Below are 26,642 nucleotides of genomic sequence, written 5' to 3' on the forward strand. Positions count from 1 at the left end.
TAGTACATGTATGCATGTGAATAGGAGGTATCAGTCGAGTTTCTGAATGTACGCCCTGATTGAGAGTAACAGCCATGTCTTTTCAGATGAGAGAGTGATCTTGCAGCGCCGCTCAGACGAAAATCTTGCTTCGTTCAACCCGGCGGGTAAGTCCCTGCACCGAGTGTGGCAAGGACGCAGCCCGAATGTTCTCTACAAGAACCGCACACATGCTCTGTGTGAGAAATACACCGGCAGGGAACCTCTTGTCTCCCGCAGGAATACTCCTGATTCTGTATCGTAACCCCACAGGAGTGGTCACTGATCTTTTTTTCTCCGTGTCCTCCAAAACGTGGCAAGAAAAGACGCTTTATTATACGACTTTTCTTCACGAGAAAAACGCGCAAGTTCTCAAAAGGAGAGTGAAGGTCAAACCACACTAGCCAAAAAAAAAGCACTCAGCACACAGTGAGAAAGTGAAGTGTTCCTCATGCACCTTGATGTTTCAGCGAAGAGTTTCGGGGGACATCCCCCAAGCACAGCCACTGAAAAACTTCCCTCTCCTGTTACTCCTCCATGACCCAGCTAATCATTTAGTCAAGTGTACATACGTGTTCGCACATACACACCTTCATATACATCTCCTACACATACATATACATTGACGTGAACGGACAGATGTCAACCAAGCCAGAGAAGAGAGAGTAAAGTGAGATAACTCAACAATCTTGTAATCCACCAATACAAAGAAACCCTACGCTTTGAGAGATGTCAGTCAGGAACAGAAAAACTTTCTTTGGGAACCAAAAAAGACAAAACGAAGAACGGTTCAACCAGCTTTTCGGTGAAGTTGAAATCATCATGTACTCCCTACGGTTAGAGAGAGATAAACCGACGGCTATTCTTGTTCGCTCACGGCTGACTATCCGAACCACTAGATACGAGATAGCTACGAAGAAAAGATATCTAGCAGGCATTCCACTTTCTTTCACTTTCTCGGAAGGAAATGGACGAGCGTCGTGAAGCAGCAGGTTGGTGCTCCCCCGATCATCCCGCCCCGCTGCCTTGATCAGCTCCTCTAGGGACATTTTTCGGTCGTTTTCCTTCCTCTGTCTCTTTTCGTATCTGTCCACTTCATCGTTCTGGCTCTCTTTCAGGTTCGGGAGCGATCTTGATAAGATCGTCGATTCTTAGAATGGTAACAGCGGCCTCTGTAGCAAATCTCAGGGCTTTCGTTTTACTTACAGCTGCTTCAATTACGCCTGCTTGCATGTTGTTTCGTGTTTTTCCAGCGGTCAAATCTAATCCATACCACTTCAAATCATCTGGGGAAGCATCTGATGAAGACGATGTACTCATATTCGTGTGAAGACTGCTTTGGCTTGCATTGGCGCTACCTCCACCTCCACTTCCACCGCTTCCCCCAGCCGCACTACTGCTTCCTATTTGCCCTTGTGCCTTGGCGTGGATGGCGCGTAGCCGTGCCGTTAGGTCAGAGGCATCAAGTGCTGCATTGACAGCTAGAGTTCTTGGGATAATCAGAAGAGCTTCCGCAAATGCTGCAATAGCTAGCTGCTCTCGTGATCCTAATGTACGTGCAAAATCCTCCAGATAGACAGACAACGCTGTCTCTACAGCTCCACCGCCAGGGCATACATACGTGTTCTCTAAGGCCCGTGATACGGCGCATAAGGCGTCATGAACCGAACGATCGACTTCATCCAGCATGTACTCATTGGCTCCCTGCGAAAGAACACGCACATCCAGCCTTCTTGTCGATGCTCAGGGATCACCTTAGGCATCTTTCTAGACAGCATCGGCATGCACACGACAGACCTACATCAATCTCCCCACTTCGCTTACACCATAGACACACCATGAATACATCCGTATATGCACGTATCTATTCATGGACATATATGTGTATACGTGTGGTTGTTCTACGGAGTGCCTCTATTATGGTAGAGAGAGTAACATACGTGCAGAGAAAGGCTGATCTGTACAGTCCCCTCCTGGGTCCAGGGCGAGAGAAAAGAAAAACCGCTACGCTGGTTTCTCGCCAGAAGAGAGAGAAATTAATGCATTAGCTGCAGACATACAAGCCAAGGCGGCGTCTCCACAGTTATCTGCCAACCTATTCTTCTAGTACATGCTTCGCCAAAAGAATCACTCCTACACCTAATCCTACACACAGAAACGCTTCGAAAAACGTCACGGAAGCGGGAACGCCAGACATATATTCGAACGGGCATATATAGAGAGATCTCTCGCTGTGTCTTTCTCAACCTATATATATATATAACAATACAAGCCGCTTTCGTCGTCACAACTAGGACGGGTCGATGGATACTGATAGCTAAATGCACACATCGAATGACATGAAATCTGTAGGGGTGAGTACGGTGATAGTCCAGCTATGTATCATGACTGCATAAGTAGAGTAAACGTGAGAGATAAGGAGATAGAGAGAAAGAAAGCTGTCCTCGTCAAGGTTCAGCCTACCCTCAAGATGATGGTAGCAGCACTGCTAGCCCCTGCACTCTTAGGCGAGCAGCCTTTGAAGAGAAGATGATCCCAGTCTCCAATACGCTCTTCACAGACCTCCTCGCATGTTCCTAGATCCGAAGGGTCGAACTTCTCATCTCCATCCAAAGTTGCCATTGTTAGGACCACATGTCCTGGGGGTAGATCATCATACAAAGCATCTGATATCTTACACATACAGATCTATATTCACTGAGTTCGATACAGGAATCTTCTCTGAGACGCATTAGCTTCCAGCTACCTCATAGATATATATATATATATATATGTACATCTATGTATATAGATATGTACATATGTATACGATACATATACATGTATAACACATCAATACGTGTGGAAGCTTCTGCATGTACTTATTGGTCATACAAGTGCTTACCGTCTGTGATCTTTGCGATTCTCTTCAGATCTCGACGGTCAACGCGGCGCACAGCAAGAGCACCGGCCTCCACGAAGTACTTCATTGCCATATCGTCAATACCTTGGGTCGTCAAGATAACATTTGCACCGGAAGCGAGAATCTTTCGTATCTTCGAGGCCGTGATATCTTTCTCTCTAGGGCACAAGACAAAAAAAAGTGGGACACAAATCCCATCTATGCGGACACAGTTCATCGGCAAACAAACGTTCGTGTGTACATACAGCTAGTTCAGTGCTGTATAAGGCAGAGGGATGCGTAGCTACACAAGCACCGTTGCCTGGACAGAGGACCACTGCAAGCAGATATACTCGTACACCAGTAGGTGCACAGTCTAAAAAAGAACAGACGCGCCGGAATGCTTTCAGATTTCAACGTATACATAAATAGCGCCTTATCTGTATACGAAGCTAAGAAGACGTTCAGCTTGGTAGGCGAAAGGCATGAAAACCTCTGAAAGGATACGTGTTGGCATGGAGCAGCTACCACGATCACATCACCGCCCCCGCTGGCAAAGCGAGGACGTCAGTTCTCGACACCTCTACATACTACACAAACACAGAGTGCATGCAGATACAGACAGAGAGACAGCTCGAAACCTAATCCCTGTTCTCTCCTCTCATCTACACATTCATTCACGGAAAGACGCCAAGCGACAGAAAGAAAAAAGACGTAAGAAAAAAGACAAGAATTCTCGGGTCTGCTTTGCGTACGTGAGAGCGGCAACTAGTGGTTGTGTGGAAGGAGAAAACGCATAGAGACTCACTTCTGTCTGATTTTCTCGAGCTCTTCAGGATTATCAACCTGGATCTGGACCCCCAATTGCATGCGATGCTGCCGGAGATTGAAATCCAATAGAGCGATCTTCGCGTTCTTTATCACTTGAGGCATACCTGAACAGAAGAATAGACAAGAAAAGAAACCTAACTTCCAAAGAAAAACAACTTCTTCTCCGTCAGTTTTGTCAAGACAAGAAAGAAGCACGAAGAACGCCCAAACGGGGCGTGCGTCGCAAGAGAAAGCTTTTCTTGTTTCTCGTCTATGACCCCTCAATACGGCACAAACATCATCGAACTCACACACTCATAGGTATATATAGACATATCTATGTAGACAGAGGTAGGAGAAGAGATTTGTATCATGCATGGCAAGTCATCTTTATCTACCGTACACGATCATACAGAGCCCAAGAAATGCAAGACTCCTGTGAGGTGGACATAAGGCCATGCTGTCACACAGAACAACAACCCGGGAACAGAAGAAGAGGATCTCTTACAAACGGAGAAAAACCACGCGAGGTAAGATCTATACATACATAGATACATACCAGAGTGCATGCAAGAGCGTGCAGTAGTGAGTCTCATGTCACAGATACATATGTTTGCATCTGTGAAGAATCAAAACATACAGCGAAGCCCCCCAGTACGCTGACACACTGCAAAAACGCCTAGCAGTACAAACATGTGCAGGGACCTGAGAGATGAGGGTACACCGGTAAGAAACAAAGATCTCACTAAAACATAGGCAGGACACGAAAGAACACTGTATGCTTTTTAGAAACATTGCCGCCCTGAGACATACCAAGCTAACGATGTTTACAGCATTCAGACTTGTATCTCCAAGCAAATCTCCACTCTCTCTAGAGGAAAGTATCCATCGCTACAATGAAGCTTAAGCCTTTATCTTCTACAAGACGCAGATGTTTTCCGCGTCTAGGAGACAAGAATCAACCTCAGCACACGTATGTGTATACATGACTTCAAACCTATTTACACCTGCATATATATAGACAGGCAAAAACGGCGACGGGGTAGATGCCTTCTGAAGAGAAAAACATTGTGACTGACCTTGTGCTGCCCGTCCGGCTTTTAGAGCATACCCCTCAACGAGAGTTGACTCGCGCATCGATTTGCCATGTGTCTTGATGACGTTGATCGAAGTGACAGGATACTTCACCTCTCCTCTATCGTTGGTCTGCACAGTGTACATACACCCTGGCCCCTTCAGCAATGCGCTTCATACTCACAGTGACTATCACATGTCGGATACTTCCCTACGACTCCAGCTAAACTCTACACACTCGACCTGTGCTGCTGTGTTTTGCCACTCCATTCCCCTCTTTCAAAAGACAGTCACATTGCAGGTTCTATCATCTTCTTTTTCTGTCGGTGGAAAGAAGAGACAGCAAGAATCGGTACTGCATCATGGCATGCAGACCAAAGCACATACCAACCCTCAACCACAAAACAAAAAAGAACTTCTTTCTGTCAACACAGGGGAGAAATGAAATATCGGAAAAGACGTCCTGGCGCACAATTCCTGTTACCTCTTCAAAGATCATCTCTCTTTTCTCTACCTATCTGGACGTATTCTTCTTTTCTGTATCTGATGATCCGTAGCTCCGTCAAGAGATAGAACTGAAGTTCCTTAACTCTTTCTCACCCCGCCTCCTTGCTTGGTCCTTCTATAGTTATCTATCTTCAACCGCCCTTGTCTCCTGAGATACATAGACTCTTGTTTACACTCTCCCCACGGTACTCATGGATACACCATGTACTGACATCTCTCAGTCTCTCTACACATATACGCCATCTCTACTCTCACCACAGTAACTATCACTTCGTCTTATCAAGTAAAATGAGTCCAGGTATGTATCTTTTCCCCTTTACTGCATGAATGCCCATAGACTCTCTCAAAGGGAAAGAGAGAGACGAGGAAGGACACCAAGAAGAAAGAAAGTCTTGTCTCGTCTCGTCTACTATAAGGGCGGGTGACCTTACCCATTCACTTCCTTTTCATTCTATCCAACTCATATTATACTCACCATTTTAACAGAGAGAATGGCTTTGACAATCAACTCAGAAAAGTAGTCCGTTTCTGCTCCGATGAGCTTCGAGCTGATCGTGGTCCTCGCAATGTTGAGCAGGACGTTCTTATTGTTCACATCAACCCGAGCTGTCAAGTGGTCTTGGATGTATTTGACGCTCTCCTACGGAAGGAAAAAAGAAAGAAACGCAGGACTGCATGCAAGAGATCATCAGAGAGAAGCCCAAGCAAGAGGGATCAGGATGGCCTGTCTCCCGAGGAGAACGAAACATTTTGTCGACTGGGGTGTTACCTCCATCTTTTTTGCCGTATGGAGATCTTTCTGCTAACGCGCAAGCCGCATGGCTAACTACTACTCCAACGAAAAGAATGTATGTGCATAGCCTAGCCTCTCATCCACATCTACACTACGAGAGAGATGCGGTTTTCAGACATTCATCTCTCTGTATGAGATAAGTCAACAAAGAGAGACGAAGGGATGTTGAGAAAGGGGACAGAAGAGATGAGTATTTTGCGTCGGACCGAGTACGAATACGTATAGCCCGTCACAGGGGGAGGTTACCTTCATAGCTAGCTTGAAGCCTGCAATAACAGCTGTGGGATGGACACCTTCACGGACAAGCTGATTGCCGTGCCTAAGAAATTCAGCCGCTAAAAGAACCACAGATGTCGTTCCGTCTCCGACTTCCTTGTCCTAAGAGAGACACGTTGGGAGAAAAACAGCAAAGGCAAACCCACCCAGCTACACATATACACATACCTACGTCACCTGCATGCAGTACTCATATAGTATCTATACTGGGTTTCTGCACACATCGAACAACGCTCAAGTCTAAGTCATCTACCTAATACACCAGGGCAATGGAGCTTGCAAGACAACGGGAAAAAAAGTGGTATGCATCTCTTCCTTATTCACTCTCTGTCCATATAGGCACATATCGACAAAGAGTCGGCCCTGTGGGTTAACGAGATTCAGAAGCGAAGTCATCAATAACCTGCTGCACCACCCTAATCAAAGAACCTTTTTACTCCTGCGCCCCTGGTGCCCTTGAAGTCTACCAAACATACGTCTCATTCTTCTTGTCTCCCCTTAGAAACGCTACAACGGGCATCAATCTCCTTGATCTCCTATGATTCGCTGAGAGACTTCTGGCTTCTCCGAAGAAACACAGACGGGGTCTTTCTTCCTAAGGCTTTTCAGCAGTAGGATGGAGGAAATGAAACTATGTCTGAACAGCATGCATGCCTTTCAGTTCATTCAGATTGTCTACATGTATCTCTCTTTGAAACCCATGTATATGCACAGACAGTTGTGCTGATGTCTCAACAATCTCCTCGTAGTCCTGCTGGTACAAGTATTTCCATGTCGAAGTGTCCTCCATGCCTGACAGGACCTAGGAGTAAACACCCCCCAGACCCTCTGTGTAGCCACCCACGGAGACGCTCTCTCAGTGCGCCAGATTGTACGGTCCTTGTCATTCATCCTGCGTCTTTATCTTCCCTTTCTCCTTACCTGTAGGTCAGAGAGCTCAACGAGAACTTTAGCTGCAGGATGTTGAACTTCAAGTTGCTTAAGAATTGTCGCGCCGTCATTCGTAATTGTCATATCTCCAATCTCATCGACAAGCATCTTATCTAAGCCTTGGGGTCCCAAAGACGACCGCAATATATTTGAGATGGATTGAACAGCCGCCGCTATAGAGTTGGGAAGAAACATACACAGAAGAGACCAGCTACAGTTTGACGGAAGGGGGCTCATACGAAAGAAGCCAACTACTCACCACACACACATATATGTCTCCCAACGCACACAGCGTACGTATATGCATGTATGATCTTATACACACAACGTGTCTACGTGGACTCTATGCATGCAAAGTACACAGGAGTCGTACACATAGAACTGCAAGAGATGTAAACACAAGTACTTCCATGGCCGAGACAGCAGCTATTCGCGAGTTTGGTTATGATGTACGCCATCAATGAAACGCGTGGTTTCGTGCCTCTCCCGCTCCTTCTCTTCAGTGAGTTTTCAAGTCAGCGATCCTTGAGCCCCGGAAGCTGGTGAATAGAAGCCTGCGAGTTTTCTTTTCCCCATAGCCCTCCCTTCCCCTCTTTGTTCAGAGGCTGCCCAGCTATGCAGGTTCTCATACAAGAACGCCATGAGGGAGTGCTATAGAGTGTCTCTGGTCTTCTATCTCCCTGAGGACATCATCCGTCTTTTGCCTTGGCGTGCCAGTCCTGCTTTTCCCCCCCCTCCTCCCCCGTGCAAGGCTCCTAGAAGGAGAGCTAAAAAACAGAAGCGAGTTTGATAAAGAGGCCAACATGGCAGGGAAAGACGAAGGACTTTAGACGATTGCTCTCTAGTCTCCAGAGAATAGAGAGGAATATCAGAAAGAGGTATACATTCAGGAGTGCCGAAAGGTGAGAGCGTGTTCCGCCCGCTCACGTCTTCGGGGAATGAAGTTGATAGATGACCCCCCCCCCAAGGAGAAAAACACGATAGTGTAGCGTTTCGTTCTCTCCCGCTAAGCGGTGTTGGATTCAGAAACTAGGCGAAAAAGTCGAGAGGTACAATGCTAAGAAGTTGAGGAGGCAAGCAAACACAGGGGAGCGAGAAGTGGAGTATCCGGTTTGCACATACAGAACAAGCCAGTCGGTGTGCGCACATCTGTGAGTGGAGGGGGGGAAGACGCGTGAACGGCTCACAGAAGAAACACATGGAAGGTTTAGAGTGAAGGCAGGTACCTTGCGCTCAAACACAGACAACAGGGAGAATATGAAACGTTTCCTCATTCGAAATTTGACGACTTCGAAAAGAATTCCTCTCGGCCTGTTTGACGGGGGGGGCGGGGCAAGGGAGAGGGGAGTAACAAGTTGTGAAGGAAGAAAAAAGAGAATACGCGGCTCAAGCCAAGGACTAAGGATAAGCATAAACATTCAAGAAAGTGCGGTGGGACTCCCGTTCTGCTTACCGTTGGCTGTGCGGACATCTTGCCCACTTTGGCGATCTCCGAAAATAGCAAGTGACATCTTGAGAGGTAAGTAACAAAGAACGAAAAGCGACCTTCACGGCTATGGAACCGAAGAAGTCAGTCGGACAGCTCAGTGGAAGAAGCTGAGCTCGAGAAAAAAAGAACTGCAGTACTCGGACACCAGTATTACCAAAATTGATTCGCAACAGTATTATGGTGTAGTCGTTGTCCGATCTGGATGGGAGGGAAAGAAGAGGAGGGCAGGAGGGCAAAAGGAGGGACGCGCAGTACAAGGCAGTAAGAAGAAAAGCGGAAAACCTCGGACATTTGAAGAAAGAAACGCAACATACAGAACAAAGAATCCAAGAAGAAGACGAAAGTATGGGGGAAAGTTCAGAAGAGGTTTCAAGGAAGAAGCAGGAGAAAAGTTGCCCTCCCCCTTCCACTTCTTGGCAGAGGCCTGTAAGACCAGTAATTGTGGCAGCACTCGTGCGTGTTGCCTTGTGTATTTGTCTGATGAGGGGAATGTTTTCTCCGTTTCTACAAACATCTCCTGGAGTGTTGACTGCTACAGTTTGCCACCTAGAAGCGAGCTGATTTTAGGCTGTTGTTTCCCTCGTGGTTCTCTCAACCTCGGGCCTGTGTATGTGAACTGTAGGGAGCTCGCAGCTTGCGTAGACTGTGTAGCACCGTACGGAGGACTCCTGGAATTCTCTGAGGGTTCAAAAAAGGCGACGAAACGTCCCTATACATCTACTGTCGTTCACGCCAGTGCGACACGGTAGTCGACTATCGAAGAAACGACAGTGCTAAGCGTAGTTCCGTGGTGTAGCCGAAACGGACGTGGATGCGTTTGGTGATGACGAGATGTTTGTCCAAGCTGAAAATGTGATGTACATGTAGATAAGCTCCGTTCTGAGAGAGAAGTCCTTTCTATGCCCACACGCACTAGATAAATATAAAGAAGCCCTCTACGGCAGCAAATCTATTAAGAGCCTCCGATCTGAGGGCTCGTTTCAACCCTACCTGCGGCCGGGGACGGGCGGCTCTACGGACGTTGCCAGGTGAAACGGTGAGAGACAGGTACGTACACATGGCTAGATATACTGAAGGGTTGCGAGTCAAAGCCACTATGGGACCCCGGCGAGCGGTTTGAGCAGTCTTACAGCACATATATGAGGAGTTTGCTGTTGTGAGACCTGTCAAGGTGCTCCAGTGAATGCAAAACGGCTGGACGGAGAGAGTGCGAGGCCGGGGGTAATAGGAAGGGTATCACACCAACTCGGTGTTTGGAAGCACCAATTTCTTCTCTCCCCTTCACCGTGCTGTCAAGCACCTCGTGATCAGCGTTACGCGAGTTTTGCCTGTCAGACGAGACATTCATCTAGTTCTGAACGGATGTGTGTTTGTCGTCGAAACGTGTGGCCTCCTTGCGTAAACATTTTGTAGAATGGATGCCGCAACTCTCAGGACATTCAGAACTGGTTCACTCAGGGAGGCGCAACACGTATCAGAATCACCGATAGAGACACACAGTAGTCGGCTCCTCGGCGGTCGTTGACAGCACGACACTCGATATCCGGCCCGGCACTCACTACACCTCTTGACACACAGAACGGCGCCGCAGAGTCGCATCACCGGCGTTATAGCTTGTGTCTCACCAGACGCATGAACGGAGGAAATCAACGACAACCGCCACACCGTTGATATGCTGATTGATGCTAAGCGGTCCGAACCATTTTGAGCTTATTTCGTCCCCCTCTCTTCTTGTTGTCGTAATAGCCGAGACGACGCAAAAACAAGGCAACTGGAATCCCCTTGGCGCAGTTTCAGCGATTCCTCGGACCGTGCCGCCACAGATATGGCGTTTTTGCTCCGAGTGCTCGCGCAGGAAGCACGAACTGAAGCGAAAGGGTGGCAGTGAGCTTTGCTGACAAGGATCTGTCCTTGCTCGTGCCGGGGTGTGCGAGATTGAATCAGGCTAATTCGGGGAATAAGACAGAACTGATATAACTCACGCGAAATTCGCTGACTTAGCATATATGTATTTGTGTCTTCTGTTTTCCAGACGTCGTACCTGCACACGTCAGCGACACTGCCCCCTCGTGGCGATACAGGCTTCTGAGTCCACCCGTGTACGGTAACAGCCGCCCGCAGCGAATACTCCATGCTACCGCACAGTCGAAGTTTTTCTTTTGCAATTTGCTGTGCCCTTGTCACACGGTTCTTAGCCATTGCCAGGCGCTGTGTCGCTGTCTCCCCCCGTTCTCTCATACACTTTCCGAAGGCGTAGGGAAATCAGTGGGTGTCTGAACCTACTCTAATGCGAAAGGACTGGCTTGAATTGGTTCGAGCACTGTGTACTCATTTTGCGCAGTCGGGGAATACCTAGACCACCTATCCGTGTCACTTCTATATAACCAGGGAGCATCTGGGGTAACGTGCGAGTGGTTCGCTCTGTCTTGTCTCCCCGTCTATCTGCGAGTGGGCTGACGTAGAGCGTGGTCAAGGGGTACCCAGCAAAGCACAAAAGGCAGCCCAGGAGGAACTCTCAATCTTGACTATCCGGCACGATGCTTGCGCGCGCGATGCTTTAGGCGGAAGCCGCGTAAGTATCAAACACGGTGCACGGACAAAGCAACGAGCTGCCCCGCAGAGGTCATCGCATGCAGCGGGAAATAGCAAAGTGGGCTTCTCATATACCTGGCATTTGCTGAACACGAGCACTTTACTTGCACTTGATGCAGAAGCCGACCACCCTCAGGGCCTTCCGCTGCGGTGGCGGAAAGGTTGGCGATTGCCAACCACTCAGCAAAACCCTTTTGGGCGGAACACCCAGATTTCTCCACGAGTGAAGTAGAAGGTACTAGAAGTCACCCTTCCACTAAGCCGTCCATGGCGCAGACCCCTAGAGCCACAACGTCCCCCACGTAGTACACCAATACAGCGAGCTGCTGCATTCCTATGAAAGTGGGAGTGTTTCACCTCAGTTCTCGTTGCCTCCGTTCCCACCGAAAAATCTCCTGCCACCGTACGTGGCGGGTGATTGGCCGAGGGTCTGTCACCATGCAGTACTAGTACCACAACCATGCAAACCAGGGTCAGGATTGCCTTTTGTCCCGAATACTGTTTCTTAGCCTACTACGCGCTGGTAGAAGCCATTCCCCGTAAACCCGATGGTTTGTTAGTTTCTGTGCCCTCAATGAAGATCTTCGGACCAGCCGCAGAATTGCGCTCTTCAAGTACTCGAGTGGTGTCGCTCCAGAAGCCATGAACCGCTATGTTTTTACTAGTTCAGTTGAGATCTTCCTCCCTATCACGTCCACCTACGCCATGACAAATTTCACGAGAAAAACAGCTTGGCAAAAATTCTTGTACGTCCGTGCGTTCGTATACTGAGGGAAGCCGAGGCCGCAGTCCAGCGCAATCACACGTCATGGAACCTGCACAGACTCACCTCGTGTCATACAGAAACCTCCACTCCACGAAACACTCGAAGCACCGCACACTCCGATCATAATTCTGGATTTGATGATGTTAAGTTTCCCAGTTACACAGCATATACATATATATATATATGTATAACGTACACGCGTATACATTCTACACCTAACCTGTTGAGGAGCATACGGTTTCCCCCGCGTGAAATGTGTATCAGAGTCGGTTAAGGAGAACGACGCCATCACCGCGTACTGTAATGACCTCCGAAGGTCCAACAAGTTGCATTTTGACAAGAGTTTCTTCAGACGGGGGTTGACATCGCGGATCTTTACTTGAGGCATCTTTCCCTTCCACTCCAAGCAGGCGTACGAGCGCATTTGCTGAGGACGGGGCAAAGGGAGAGAAAGGAGATACCGACTGGGGGGGGGGAGGAGGCTGCTGAGGGAGCTGTTTCTTATTCATCCCTCCCCATAGAACTCCCCCACCTCCAGCCTCATCTTCTCGTCTTTTCTCTTCTCTTCCTCCTCCTTCAGCAGGAGTGGTATTGTACCCTACAACTACTCCGGGAGTTACAACACTTGCGTTATGGTGTATATCCGCACCACTGCCGCTGCCGCCAAACCATCTCGTGGTAGTGCCTAAGAGTGAATTTCCAGCTGAACCGCTTCCCCCTCCTCCGAGATGAACAGAATCGGATGAAGGCGCGGAAAGCGGAAAAAGTGTATGCCCTGGAGATGTGAACTCATATAGTAGGAAGGGAGGACTGCCACGTAAATCTGATAAACTCCAGCATCGGAACGTCGCATCCGCTATGCATGAGCTAGATGCCGTTACCAGCCATGTTGTAGGGAAGGTATTTTTGGGCATGCAGCGACTCCCACTACTACCTCGAAATAGGTGCCCTTGGCTCGCTACTGAACGAGAGACGGCGCAGCTAGCTACGGGTGACGGATGAGCTTTCCAGCGATAAACTTCTTCTAACATACCCAAATCAATAGCATGCATGGTCCCTGTATCATCCCCGTAAATGACGCAACGCATAGAGCCACAACACCAACAAGAGCAGCATGTGCAACAGCTCCCACCACTGCCGCGGAAAATACTCCGCTCTTCGGGAAGCAGAGGAGATAGTGACTGTCGGTCGTGAGGACTCAAACCTGATGCAATACCAGGAGTTGATCCCAGTGAGAAAGCTCCACAATTTCTACCCCCTGTACAACCGCAGCATCCCTGACTAGCTGCATAGCAACACCCACAGTTGCCAGAGCCATCGTCTAAGACTCCAATACACATACATGTAGGCGTATGTGTCGGGACGACCTCCCATATTGTATGGTCGTCCTTATCTGTTTTAGCTTGACTACTCGATGATTGTTTCTTTGTTGCTTTAGATCGGCTAGCTTTCAACCCACTAGAAGGACGAGATGAGGCGCCACTGCCGCCTCCAGGACTACTTTCGTCAGAGTCGTGCTGTCGAATCCGGTTTGAGAGATCATCATCGCATGTGATGACGCACTCCAATCTCGGTCCCCCCCCTTCAGTGATATCCCATAGATCCCAAATACAAATGCATGCTCCGCTAATTCGGGGTAGCCTCTGACCCTGTTGTTGAGATGCAAGATAAGTCTGTTCACCCCGGTTTTCTCCCCTGACGTGCTTTTTCGATGTTTTCGTCTCTTCGCCTCCTTCCTGTTCTTCTCCTCCTCCTCCTGCTGCGAAACCGAAGAACCCAGAAGCCCACTGCTGTAATGGTGAGGACATCATCATTCCCCCTTCACTAAGTGTACTTTGCGAATTGTAGTCACTGGCAGATGGCCCACCTGTTGTCGTATCCCGCGTATCATCCTCATCATTATCAAACCTGTATCCTCCCTCATGCATGGCGTCATCCTCTTGCCTAGCCATTCTGTTGAACCCTGTCGTGTGGAAGTCCGTACCACCTCTCAAATATCCACTACTGTCACGGCTATCGCCCTTTTGTATTTGGAAGGTGACCGCAGGAGACACGGCAGTAGGGTAGTTAACACTGGGGTTCAATGAATGATGATGTGTGAGCCCCCCTAGTTCCATACTACTGCTACTACTATGACTACTCCACATATCACGACGGAGGTGGTGGTGGTGGTGGTTGATCTCAGTACTATTTCGATGGTCAGGGTCTGCTGTCCCCCCGGTGAAGAGAGCTCTCTGATGATTCTGTTGATGGAAGTGAAATAGACGAGCCTGGATTTTAGATATGATATGTGTTTTGAACTTGCCTCGAATAGCCGCATGTTGTAACATGCGTAGCGATCGGCGTCTTTTATTATGACTAGTCATGTCACTACCTCCCCCCCTTCCTTCTTCACCATCCATCCCCCCTCTTTCAAATGCCAAATGAACACCACTCCCACCACCACTTGATAGGCCTCCATTCCTCTTTGTTATATCCCGGAAAGAATAGTGTCCTCCTGTCTTACTATGACTTTGAGATCGCATACACGACGAGACACCCCGAGTTAACATTCGTTTTGTCCCTCCTCCTCTCCCTCCTCCCCCAAGAGCTTCTGCCTCTACGGCTGCCTCACAGCATCCCTTACCTCGGCCGCGGCGGAAGATAGAATAAGAAGGATGAGAGTGTCCCCACAAAAGGTTGCCTTTTCCTCCTCCTCCTCCTTTCCCTTCTTTCTCAGGAGCGTCATCAAGTAAACTCGGAAAGGACGCATCTCCTCCTTTCCTGTCCCGCCCAAATTTGAAGCTTTTGTCTTGATGAGCGCAAGACGAGGGTGATGTATTTCCCCCATGCCCTTCGCCTGCTGCCCAGTCAGACGCTCTGTTCCTTCGTTGCATAGGCGGTGGAGTAGGACTATGGCTTCTGTGATGGGTGTCTCCTCCATCCCCTCGGGCGCCGAACGCATGCATTGTACTATTGTTACCACCTCGTAGACGGTTCTGACCGGGCCTCACACGTAACAGATGGGAATCTGCCACGTAGCTCTCATCGCCATATCCACTACCACCCCCTATTCCGAGTTCGGCTTCATCACAGCTACTACTATTGCTATCCTCGTCATCGCCCCCAGGTGGTCCACCACATCCATTATTGGGGGTGATCCCTCGGCCGCTGTTATCTCTTGCGCTATTAAGAGTGGTGGCATTTCGTTTTCCTTCAGTCTCCCCCTCAGACACGTCGGAAGAAGGACATCCCTCAATAAGTACAGGATCATGCTTGACTGCATGAGGCAGAACGCCTATACCTCGTGTCAAAATCCGCGACCCACAGCCATCCAATAATAAGATCTCTTCAACAGATGTATGAGGTTTCCACGCAATGGTGGGCCGCGCGACCTGTTGGACAGCGGCAGATATATAGGCTTCGTTCTGTATCTGAGCCCGTGTTACTGCAGCAAATGGATCTCCTCCATTCTGATAATGATGGTGGAGAGGGGCGGTAGGTGCTGTTGTTCTTCCTGAGCCTCCTGCTCCCTTTAACCTTGGGGCTGTGACGCTCCCTTGTACCCCTCCCTGGGTGAGAGCGTCACCAGGCCCTCCGCCTCCTCCAGATACACTGCTACTATTCCACATCAAGAAGTCTGTATAAAGTCTCGATGCTGAGACAGCTACAGGTGCCGACGGTGACAGGAGAGGTCCACGTAACAATCCGTACACGCGTAACCAACCATTCTTATCCGCCATGTATAACGTGTCACCGGATTCATTCCATACAACCGCTGATACACGTCCAAAGCTTCGCACATGCTGGGGAGGGGGAGGGGGCACTGGTTGAGAGGCTGATTCCAAGGAGCTTCTATCGTATCGACTTTTCTCGCCAGCATAATACGAAGAAGAACCAGAGGTTGTCGCTGATGTTGCTGCTGAAGGGACGGCGCCAGGAGGCTGAGAGGACTGACTCCGAGCTCCTCCTCCCTTCTTACTATGTCTACCGTCTGACGAGCTCTCTGAAACGGCGGCTGGAGTGGGAGAAAGAGCTGCTGCTGTTGGTTGTTCGAAAGAAAGGCCTTCTGTTCCTTGAAAAGACGACTGAGCTACCACGTGAGAAGAAGGAGAAACACCCTGCTGTTGAACCTTTCCAGAAAAGTCAGAATTTGCTTGTTTCACTCCAGTATTGCTCCTGTTGCTTTCTGTCCCTATGTTACTCATACCGCCTTGTGCGTTGTTATGTTGAGTTCTAGACCCACTCCCTAGCCAACTGGCAGAACTAGCCTCCCTGTCTTCTTTCTCTCCTTTGTTAGCTTTCGTTCGCATCCCCCGGGCACCTTCACTCCCTCCCTCCTCAAGAGACATCCCCACTTTAGAGTGGTTGATTGTCGTGGCCGAACCACCATCCGGTCCTGTGCCAGGCCGTGCTCCTCCTCCCTTAGCATAAGACCCAGTCCTCGCACTATCAGCCAAATGTTGATTCTGCTGTTGTTGCTCTGGATTTCCAGGCTCCTCACCCTCTAGTCTATGTGACTCGCCACGTGGTCGCATACACACTGCTGTACTCGAGCTTTCGCCCCTCTCAGCAGGGACGGCGCTGCTATGTACACCACCAAGATGTCCGCCTGGTATGTGGGGTGAAGGAAGAGCTCGAGGAAGACTACGTGCATGCGCTCCAAAAGGTCTGACAACGAACGAGAAGGCACCTGCTGGTGTACTTCTCTGGTAGTCAACAATTTGTAAGATAGCCGCAAATACAGGTAGGTAGGGATGTTCTCCTACCGCCCCAGTAAAGGCGAAATGTGAGCGCAATAAAGATAGGCTAGGAAAAACTTGAAAGGGAAATAGAAATCCCGGAGACGACGACAAAGAAGAAACGATATGATTATGACTAGGGGGACACCCCTCGACGGGCTTCAGTACACCTCCCCTGTCCCCTGGTGTGTTGATTCGGTCTCCTTCCTTAGCACTCTCACCAGGGTGAGAGGAAGAACTGGATTTCTTTCTCGAATCAGTCATGGTTCCGTCTTCACCAGGGACTCCTCCTGCGCTCCCCCTTGCATGCGACGGCGACAGTGACCCTAAAGGATTATTCTGTGTTGAATGTGGGGGAGGAGGTTGGAGTGCACGATTGTTACGATCGCGTTGACTATAATTCCAAGAGACAGAGGATGCTAGGAGACGCATAGGCGTACATATCCTGTCTACTTGAGTATACGCGAAGAGAGACACATCTCGCGAGAGTATATGACCGAACCAGACAGACAAAAGCACCGAGCTTTCAACCCAGCTCGAGTTGATCAATCTCATGTCTTCAAAACAAGATTCCATCTTCTTCATCTCTGGTACATCGCCCGCATGACAATTCTCCTCCTTCCGCCTTGTAACACAAATTCCCCTCTCATCCCCCCGGGCAGGAAGTGGATCAAACGGGGAATCCTTACCGGCAGGTACACTCTTGCAAGTGTGATGAGGATGAGCACTTCTGGCTGACGAGGAAGAAGAAGCCGAAGAAGAACCAAAGGACGACTCGATCTTCTTCTGTAGACGCTGCGCAGAATTGACAGTGGCCCGACGTAGCGGGGCTAGACCTGTGAACGCTCCTCCCGCACAGCTAGCTTCATTGACTAATGACAGTCCACCCCCCCCTCCATGCACCATAGATAGTAACACTCTCGCTTCTGCATCTAAAGACTCCTGATGCCTTTCTTTCACTTTCTTCACTTGCAACAACCATTCCTTCTTCTCTAGCTTGATGGAGGCTAGTTGTTTCTCAATATCTTCATTGTTATTCTGTGAGGAGGCGGAGGAAGAGTCTTCAACTTGAGGATGGCGACTACTATTGAGAGGACCTTGCCTGTCAGAGCCACGAGCAGCCGCGCCTGAGCTCTTTCCACTACTGAGAAGACCTGCCTCCCCGTTATGTTGTGTGTGTTCATGTTGCTGTAGATGCGCTTCCATATCCCCCGGCGCCCCCCGACTTTTGGTCTGATTGTTCGCATGCACTGCCGTCACATCACATTTGAATTCCTGCTCTCCAAGTGGCAAGAGATCTCTTCGCTGGACTTCTTCCTTCCCGTTTGCTGGACGAACAGTCGAGTCGGTCTCTGATTTCATTTTGTAAGATGTGTCTATTTCAGGTATGCCCTTTTCCTCATTCACTAACCCAGTCGTCAAGTCACCACTTTGCATTTGAGCTTTCAGGTTCTTTTCGGTTTCCTCCATTCGTCTTCTTCTCCTCAATAGGGTCAAGAATTCCTTCTCTTCTTCTTGCATGGCTATGGCAGCTGTACCCGCTGCTGTAGCATGGACAGCTGCGGCTGCTCCGTAAAGGAGAGCTTCAGTACATACACTTGCACCAGTGGATGACGACCCTAACAAGGACGCAGGGATTTTGATAGTCCTCAGTGCATAACCTCCTGTCTCCCCCCCCCCGTCTCCCCCTTGACCTTCCCTCTTTCCTGTAGTATTTGGACTGACAAACTGAGGGTTAAGACCTTCTAAGGGACCTATGCCTAGAGCTAAATCAGTACTGATCGTAGAAGAGAATGGAACAAAGGAACGACGGTGTCGACTCCCGCTACATGCGGCGATAACAGGTCCCAACACAGCAGCCAATGGAACAAAGCAGGAGGGAGAGCTCCACCAAAACGAGGCAACTGAGGGGGAGGGAGAAAATGAGAGGCATTCATCATTTTTTATCCCATGACGAGGGAGGCAGCATGAATGATCCGTTTTCTTAGACTGGCGACTTGCCGGAGTGATGGCTGGTGAGAGGGCTTTCGCCGGACGACCCAGCTGATGTGTCATAAGAAGAGCTCGAATGGCTTGGGGTGTAAGGAATGAAGGTAAGTTATGATCATAGCTTTTCTTTAAGGTTTCGATGGGGTTGCTAAGAGCTTTCGAGGCGGCAATACCACACACTTTTCCCGGAGGAAAAACTCCCCCTAAAGCACACGGGACTCCTGGAGACGTGCCTGAAACAACCAGTTCGTCTGCTATACGGAGAGACGGTAGATTGGCCAGAGCTTTCTGCTGCTGGATAGATAACAAGGAAGATCCGCCACCACTACTGTTAGCTCCTCCTCCTCCCCCACTTTGTTTCTGCGTTATCTGCCCAACCTTGTCTCCCACTAACAGGTGTGGGATACCCGCTCTTAAAAGTAGCTGCTGTTGTACTTGCATGCGTGTTAGATTAGTCCCACCTGCTCCTAGACTGGTATCTCGACTTCCTTCCCAGAATAATCCTTGTTGTTTCCATCCACTACCACCTCCACGAGACAGAGACGGCCCCCCTTTACTACTTGCCCCCCCAGCACCTCCTCCTGTGTCTGTACCGCCCCCTCCTCCCGGTCCAGGGGTCTGAGAGGAAGAAAAGCGACTCTCCTGTTGGTTCTCTCCTCCTTCCCCCGACCTCTGTCCAGACCCTCGCGTTGAAGAAGTCGAGTATCGAGAGTCAAGATCCGTGGAGTTCTTCTCTCCCTGAGCGAGTTGAGATGAAGGCGTGGTGCTTGGATTAGAAGTACGGCCTCCACTGCTTTTGTCTTTCCCACCCCCTTTAGAGGTCACCCCTGGACGGCGAGCTGAAGAAGCGTCGGATATTTTACTCTGTGAAGGACCTGCCTGACCAGGGGTAGGCCCAGGTGGCAACGGTTGTTGGAGAGGTAGAAAAGGCAACTGCGCGTATAACCACTGGAGACGAGACGTACATCCAAGCAACAACCATAACTGTGATGCCTCCGGCCCTATGAGAATGCTGATCGAAGAGCACAAAAGAGAGCATTTCGAGTTTCTATTTGACGGAGATAAAGCTATGAACTTCCCGTCGAGTGGAGACTCTCTTGAAGACTGATTCGCTTTCAGCGGGGGATGGAAATGAGGAGAAGTCGCATTGATACCACTACAGAGAAGAGGTAATAATACAGTCGACGCGTGCGGGGCCGCTCGCGTGAGTAAAGGTCTGACGTGAGAGCACAAGAACGAGGAGAGAGCTAGGACAAGTCTATCCATCCATCCTCGAAGCAGTGCTATTCGATACTCTTGTCTATTCAACATTTCTAAGCAGCACAGGCCCACGTCGGGCTGCCCCTCCCCTGCAAACAGACTCGTCCACTCCTCTGTTCCTTGCATTCCCCTCCCTCCCGTGGCGTTCATGGACGTAGACTCAGGGAGAAGAAATTCCCTGGAAGACCGACCCCCTGTAATAGACGGATCACCTCGGTGACTGCATTCATTGCTGGATGCATGCGACGGATTGAAAAATGGCGTGCTGCAAAGACACTTCGTTTTCTTGCCTACCCTCTCAGATAGAGATGACCATCCCAAACCTGACACTTCGTAAGCTTGTCGTGTCACCTGTGTCGGTCGAGTCGTTGACGGTGAGGCTAATGCTGAAGATGCGAGACGAAAGAGACGGAGAAAATGAAGTAAACGAACTGACTCTGTATCTAAAGCTCTGAAGACGTCCAGAAAGAACTCAAAAATCTTCACGCTCAAGCAAGCTCCCAGACACTGGAGAAAAGCTGAAGAAGAAACCTGACCGCATCCAGCACCGCCACAAAAACCACCTTTGCTGTGACAATGACTACTATCGTTACCATCAAGAAAGGGATTCTGACGTCGCTCTTTGTCCTTCTTTGGCTCCTTCTCCTCTTCGTTTCTTGATGCCCTCGAGTGCGTCATATGTCTTCCTTCGAAACCATCTATACCACTTCCTCTAGAAAAACAGTCGAACCTCGGCATCAAGAAATCCGTGAAATGACGCTGAAGTGCGACAACCCAAGAGGCTCGGTGTGGTTGCATGAGCGCCAAGTGTAGATACACCACGATATGCAGCACAGTTCCTAGTGGGCTGAAGAAAGAATTCAGACCTGTATTACGAACATGATCTTCAGGAGTCTTCGAATAGCCATCGGTTGATCTACTAACCGAGCCTCCATTCTGTCTGTCCTCCTGGTAAGACGAAGAAGAGACAGCATGAGGCAACTCCTGTTCTCCATAGACGAAGGGGCTTTTCTTAACCGGCTCCCCTCGAGAATCTTCTCCCTTGCTATTCTGAGGACTTTTTGGAGAGCCTGTTGAAGACGAACTATCTTCTCTTCTTCTGCTACTAAAGGAATGATCTTCACCGGAATCTGCCGCTGCATGCGTCGCTCCCGCCCCCCACCCCGTATAATGAGTGCGAGGATGAAGGGAGAAGAAAAGAGACAGGGCTGGAAAGGCCGCAGAAAGACAGAGAGACACCGAAGCTAGCGACACGACAGCTAAGTGAACAAGACGTTCAAACTGAGAACACGAAAGAACCGGACAAGAAGCTTGTCGTTTCGTAGTCTTCGAAGATGAGATTCTCAAGCCTTTGTAAGACATGTACTCCACACTCGAACTACCACTGTCGTCGTCAACTTCCTTGTCCGCGGAAGGTCCGCCGTGCAGAGATGATAATGATGAAGGCGACAAAAGGAGACTGGGATCTCCATCCCTTGTCGCAGTCTGCTTCCTCTCATCTAGCGCCCGCCTTGACTTGTTTCTTTCGATTTGCTTAATGAGAGAGGGGAGAGGGGCTAGTGTGTATGTTATGGAGCTTCCCAGATCAGCGTCAGAAGCCGTGATATCCGTAGAAAGCGCAGCCGTAGCCGTGCAACAGAAGAGGGCAAGGGACTCGAAAAGCTGGCGTTCAGGAGCGTCAAAAATAGATGTGAGTTCTTCAATCAATACTGTGAGGCAACCCCTACTGTATGGACATAATCGCCAGCTGCTCAAAAAGACTTCACCACTACTCTCCTTCTTCTCTTTCCCCTGTCTTTCACGTTCCTCAACATTCTGCTGTAGTGTCGATAACGTCGGTCCTACGAACGACGAACGTATTTCGCTAGGTTCTCCTGTATGGGAAACCGTCTCACATTTCTTGCCTTTGAAACAATTCTCAGATCTTCCTTTCTCATATCTTGTTTGTCGTTCCCTTTCTTCCTGTCCATCCTCCCCGTAGGAAAGATGACATCTCCCCCCTTCAACACTAACAAGATCTCTGACCTGCGACTGCCAAGTAACGTCTACAAGCAGGCAACTCCTTACCCATGCATCAGCACAGAATCCGGCTAAACGCCAAGCAGCCTTCCCGCGACGGCCTTGTCTCCCAGGTGAAGAAGAATAATAATCTCTTCCTCCTACCCCTCCTCCATATCCTCCTACTCTATTACTGTACGCTCCTCCCCGGACTTTTCTCCTTCCGCCGAGCGCCGCGGCTCGGACAGATGCCATCAAACACTCTAATGCTAAGTGTTGAGTATCCTCAACGAAGAACCTCGGAAGTCGACCTCTTGACGCTATAGCCAGACCCCACATAGGATATGCAGGTGAATCTTCATCTTCATATCTTGAGAATGGTGCTTGTTTTTCCTCGTCTGGTGAAACAAGGGAAGAGACAGAAGCAAATATGCTTTTCTTCGCTTCATCTCCTCCTTTGTCCGATCCTTCCTTCTCTTTCTCAACTTCGTGAGCCTCGTCATTCACGAACTTCTCAAGGCCGTCAGCCTCTTGATCATCCCTCTCCTCATCACACAGTAACGCGTATATAGCATCTAGTGTTAGCTCTCCAAAGAAACATGCAGTTGACCTAGTACATATGCCTTCAATACCTGCAGCGGCCCCCCATGACAAAGTTGATGCTGCTAGACTTGTAATAAGAGTAGGTCCACCAATCTTCTCTGTTAGCTTGAGAGATTGCATGAGTCTTTTTTCAGCACAGTTGCATGCACTGTTGCTGGTGTGACGAAGATGTCTATACATACTCCAAGACGAACCGTAGAGAATGCCCCCTTCCTTTGGTCCAACTCCTCCGCCTCTTTTACCTGACCAAAGAAGAATCTGTGAAGACAGACACTCCATCATACTTAGAGAATTCGAAGGAGTAGCACAACGCCTTGACAACACGGATGAGATATTCGCTGGAACGATAGGTGATTTCTCATCGCCGTCTCCTGCGAGCCAAGCAAAAAGTCTCCTTCCCCCCCCTATCTCTCCTTCTCCCTCCTCGGTCTCCTTCTCTTGTGTTGAGAGGGGAACGGAAGCGACAGTCGCACACTGTGACGAGGAAGGAGAACGTGTATGAGGATTGAGATTCTTGACAGAATAAACAGGGTAGTCGGGGGAGGAGGGCCCCCGACAAACAGGGCAGAACGGACTGCAGGGGAAAGAGGTAGAACAACTCTTTCTTGTAGAAGCTGCACTAAGAGATGAAGCCGAGAAAAGTGACGCGCTAAGGAGACTAGTGAAAAGCGATGTTTCTCCGCCCCAGATTCTCCCTAAATATGTCGCACAGGAAGACGTAAGAGAGAGCGGAAGTGACAAGGATACTTGGGGCTCAACCCAAGGAGGTAACCGAGACACAACACAGTCTCCTTTCTCCTTCTCCGGACTCCCTACCATCTCGAGAGAGAAGGAGGGTGATGTGTTAGTGCTCTCCCACGATGCATCCCGACCATCCTTGCGCTCTTGTGGTGACGGTCCTGTCCGACAACTGCAGGTGCTATTCTTCGCACAACAGAACTGAAGCATACTTCGTCTATTCAAAGGTGACTCTGGAAGTATCATTAAGAGACCCGCATTGACATGAGTTAACGTAGACAGAAATGCCGCTCTCCTCCTAGAACACCTAGGCTGACTAGGAGGAGGAGGAGGAGACGAAGAATTTCCCCGCCCATTCCCGTTACTCGACTGCTGTGAAACATTAAGGAGACGACAAATATCCGGAACTGAAATGTGTACGGCCTTCTGAGATACACGGTTGACATTTAAGGGAGTTGATGGCGAAGGTGATGGCGAGATGACCGTTGCAGCCAAAGGGCCTGCCCACGATGCAAAAAGAAACTCGAAGATGGAGAGAACCGTTGGAAGACTACGATCAAAGAAGGAGGAAAAGTATGCGCTACCATCACCTGTGGACGGGTGATACAAACAAGACATGCTACCGGGAGGAGTTGAACTAGCAGACATCGTCAATGACGCCTCCAAACCTGCATTGCTAGCACTCTCTCCTTGTAGTCTCCCATCCTTGTCGACATATTGCTGTTCTTCCCGTCCTCCATCGGCTTCCCCCCACCCTTCCCCTTGTTGGTGAGGTTTCCTCTCTGCTGTCGGTGCCAGCCCCCCGGTGACAACTTGATGTCTCGTCTCCTTCTGTTTGTCGTTGGCGGTATGACTCATGGTATCAGCGTACTCATCGAAGAACAGTCCCGACCCCCTCGAAACTGCCATAAAAGATACAGCAGCTGTTGCTGCTAAGAAGGGCTCGCGTTTATGAAGATACGCCAAGGCGACAAGGTAGAACTCCGACGCATTCACGACATCTGAGTGTGTAAGAGCTCCCATACATAAGTCCTCTACATACGTTTTGAAGGTGGGCACCATCCTTACTTGCAGTGATGTACATGCCGACGACGAGGAAGAGGAAGAGGTCGTGGTGACACTGTCAGGGCTTGCTCCTACTAGCGACATTATCCCTTCTGGAGGCAAGGATGGGTTCCACTGGTCTCTTTCACTTCCTTCATTTCGAAGAGAACTGTGCGACACACCGGGCAACGGTGGTGAACGGGAGGCCTCCTCTGACTCGGTGCTCTGCGGTGAGCCACACAGTCGGGGCCCTTCGCCATCAAGGAAATGGCCCGTGGTGCTAATACCCATTCCGCCTCTCCCCTCATTGTCTTTCATCATCATTGTCTCTTTGATTCTCTCTTTCAGCTGCGCTTCGGTCCGGAGCTCCTCCAACTGAGCGGCAAAACGACGGACTGGAAGAGTCGACAAGACAAATGATCTGTACGTAAACAGACTTAGAGAAAGCTGGGAGTGCCTAAGACATCCCCCATCATACAAAGCAGTACTGTCAGCATGGTCGTCATCGTCGTCTTCGTCACCGCCGAGATCCTTGGGACTTTTCGGTTTATTCCTTAGAAGTCCTCCACCTGCTCTACTCATAGAACTATGTTTCTCTATACTACTGGCTATGCCCCCACCATCGGAAGACGACCTCACATTCGGGAGGGAAGAATTGCATCGTGGCGCATGAGATGCCGACGATGTAGCTGTACGTGGCACTTGAAGGAAAGGGTTCGCCGTCTCTCCCTTGTTGATGAAAAACAACGTTGGGTCAAGAAAGGGGAAAGAAGAGGGGCTCGGAAGAGAACCCTGGGTGAACTCGTGTCCCCCCCCTACAGGCGCTGATGGTAATGCACCTGCCGAAGGAAAGAGAAAATGAGGGGGGACAAGAGTCAAGAAGGCAGCCTGATAGTCTCCCAACAACCAGTGAGCCAAATGAAGGAGCCACACGTCTTTCACAGCTAAAGCTGACGGGATAACACGGTCGAGAAGAAGCCTTCTACACTCCACCAAAGGAGCGACCGGTGGAGGGGGGGCGGGTGCGGCAGAGGTAGACGAATCGTGAAGAGCAGACGGAAAAGAGGATGCAGAATAACCCGTCGAAGACATGTTAGATGGAAGATCTGAAGGAGATGTTGCTCCACCCGTACTAAGTGCTATGCTCGGAGAAGGCGAAGGAACAGGGAAGGCCACTGGGGGTGGCGGTTCTTGTATGTGACCCGGCACTGTTAATGATGAGGTCGAAGTTTCTAGCTCCTGTCTCCCCGGATCTTTCGACACCCCAGCCGAAAGAGACGGACAGGAAGATGATGATGGAAGAGAAGCACCACTAGGTACATGGAGAGTTGAAGTAGTGGAGTCACCACTTGCCCCAGAAGATCTCTGGTGATGTGAGCCGGACGTCCACGAAGGCAAAGATGAAGAGGAGGAACTCTCAGGAAGAACAAGGGATGGACCAGATGGATGGCGCGAACAAGCATCGATAAGTCGACATAGAAAGAGAGCTAACTGAAGATCTTGTAGTTGCCGACAACAAATATCACATGCGTCCTGGGAAAGAAAAAGGATACAAATAGACGGCGGAAGGTGTGTAGAATGAGCTCACAGATGTACTGTCCCTCTCCGTATGAACAGCATCAGAACGACAGCAACTTCAACTGATTCGTACACATACACTAGTACCCTGCGTACGTTTCGCACAACGAAAAACCACGAACAAGGCTGAAGAATGCGCGTGCCTCATTTTCGACAGCAAAGGGAATCAGGGCTGTGTATGAGCGGTGAAAGCGACAAATGCAAGACCAACCAACTCAACACGAAGGGGGACAGGCTTTGCCCAGGAGGATGGAAACGAATCGCTTTCTCACAGATCGTTACGAAGCAGCCGAGAAGCTACCAGGAGACCCGTATACGCGGCACGAAGAGGAAAGGAACGGGAAGACAAAGAAGTGCACTGCGGTCTCTCTAGGACTACATCTCGAGAGCTCCCCGAGGACGTCCTAAACGTGGGTATCCAAAGAGGGGTGATCAGCAGGAATGTATATACAGTTCTATTCATATACTCAGAAAAAGGTGTACACGTATATATGAACACACGATCAAGGCACGGAAGGTCTATGTATACCTACATCCCTCCCATGTCTCACACCTCCAACGTTTTTGTATACACA

At 49.6% G+C, this 26,642-nt stretch overlaps 2 protein-coding genes across 2 annotated transcripts in view; both read right to left on the reverse strand.

Annotated features, from left to right (window-relative positions):
• Positions 1–344: 344 nt before the first annotated feature.
• Positions 345–9,115, reverse strand: CSUI_004971 (t-complex protein 1 subunit alpha). Its single transcript, XM_068065152.1, has 9 exons — positions 8,743–9,115; positions 7,281–7,462; positions 6,330–6,461; positions 5,766–5,930; positions 4,789–4,915; positions 3,708–3,834; positions 2,903–3,078; positions 2,482–2,657; positions 345–1,722 (listed from the first exon to the last, which is right to left on the reverse strand). Exons 1-9 carry the CDS (start codon positions 8,798–8,800, stop codon positions 1,114–1,116), a joined length of 1,752 nt encoding a protein of 583 aa, XP_067922865.1. The 5' UTR covers positions 8,801–9,115; the 3' UTR covers positions 345–1,113.
• Positions 9,116–11,389: 2,274 nt separating this feature from the next.
• CSUI_004972 (rave 1 carboxy-terminal protein) overlaps positions 11,390–26,642 on the reverse strand; it is a gene marked incomplete at its 5' end in the record, with an annotated part of 30,084 nt that continues 14,831 nt past the window's right edge. The window contains one exon of the mRNA XM_068065153.1: positions 11,390–26,022. Coding sequence (XP_067922866.1) covers positions 12,397–26,022 — 13,626 coding nt within the window. The 3' untranslated portion in view covers positions 11,390–12,396. The remainder of the gene's footprint in view (positions 26,023–26,642) is intronic.

The sequence above is a fragment of the Cystoisospora suis genome (assembly GCF_002600585.1).
Source record: "Cystoisospora suis strain Wien I chromosome Unknown contig_2388, whole genome shotgun sequence".
In the NCBI taxonomy this organism is placed as follows: domain Eukaryota; phylum Apicomplexa; class Conoidasida; order Eucoccidiorida; family Sarcocystidae; genus Cystoisospora; species Cystoisospora suis.

What these genes read in the sequence shown, in the direction of transcription:
- CSUI_004971 (XM_068065152.1), bottom strand. Translation starts at nt 8,800, where the DNA reads ATGTCACTTGCTATTTTCGGAGATCGCCAAAGTGGGCAAGATGTCCGC. An exon ending in CTCGAGAAAATCAGACAGAA is followed by an intron (nt 3,079 to 3,707) that starts GTGAGTCTCTAT and finishes CTTGTGCCCTAG; the next exon opens with AGAGAAAGATATCACGGCCT. An exon ending in CTGCTACCATCATCTTGAGG is followed by an intron (nt 1,723 to 2,481) that starts GTAGGCTGAACC and finishes GTTCTTTCGCAG; the next exon opens with GGAGCCAATGAGTACATGCT.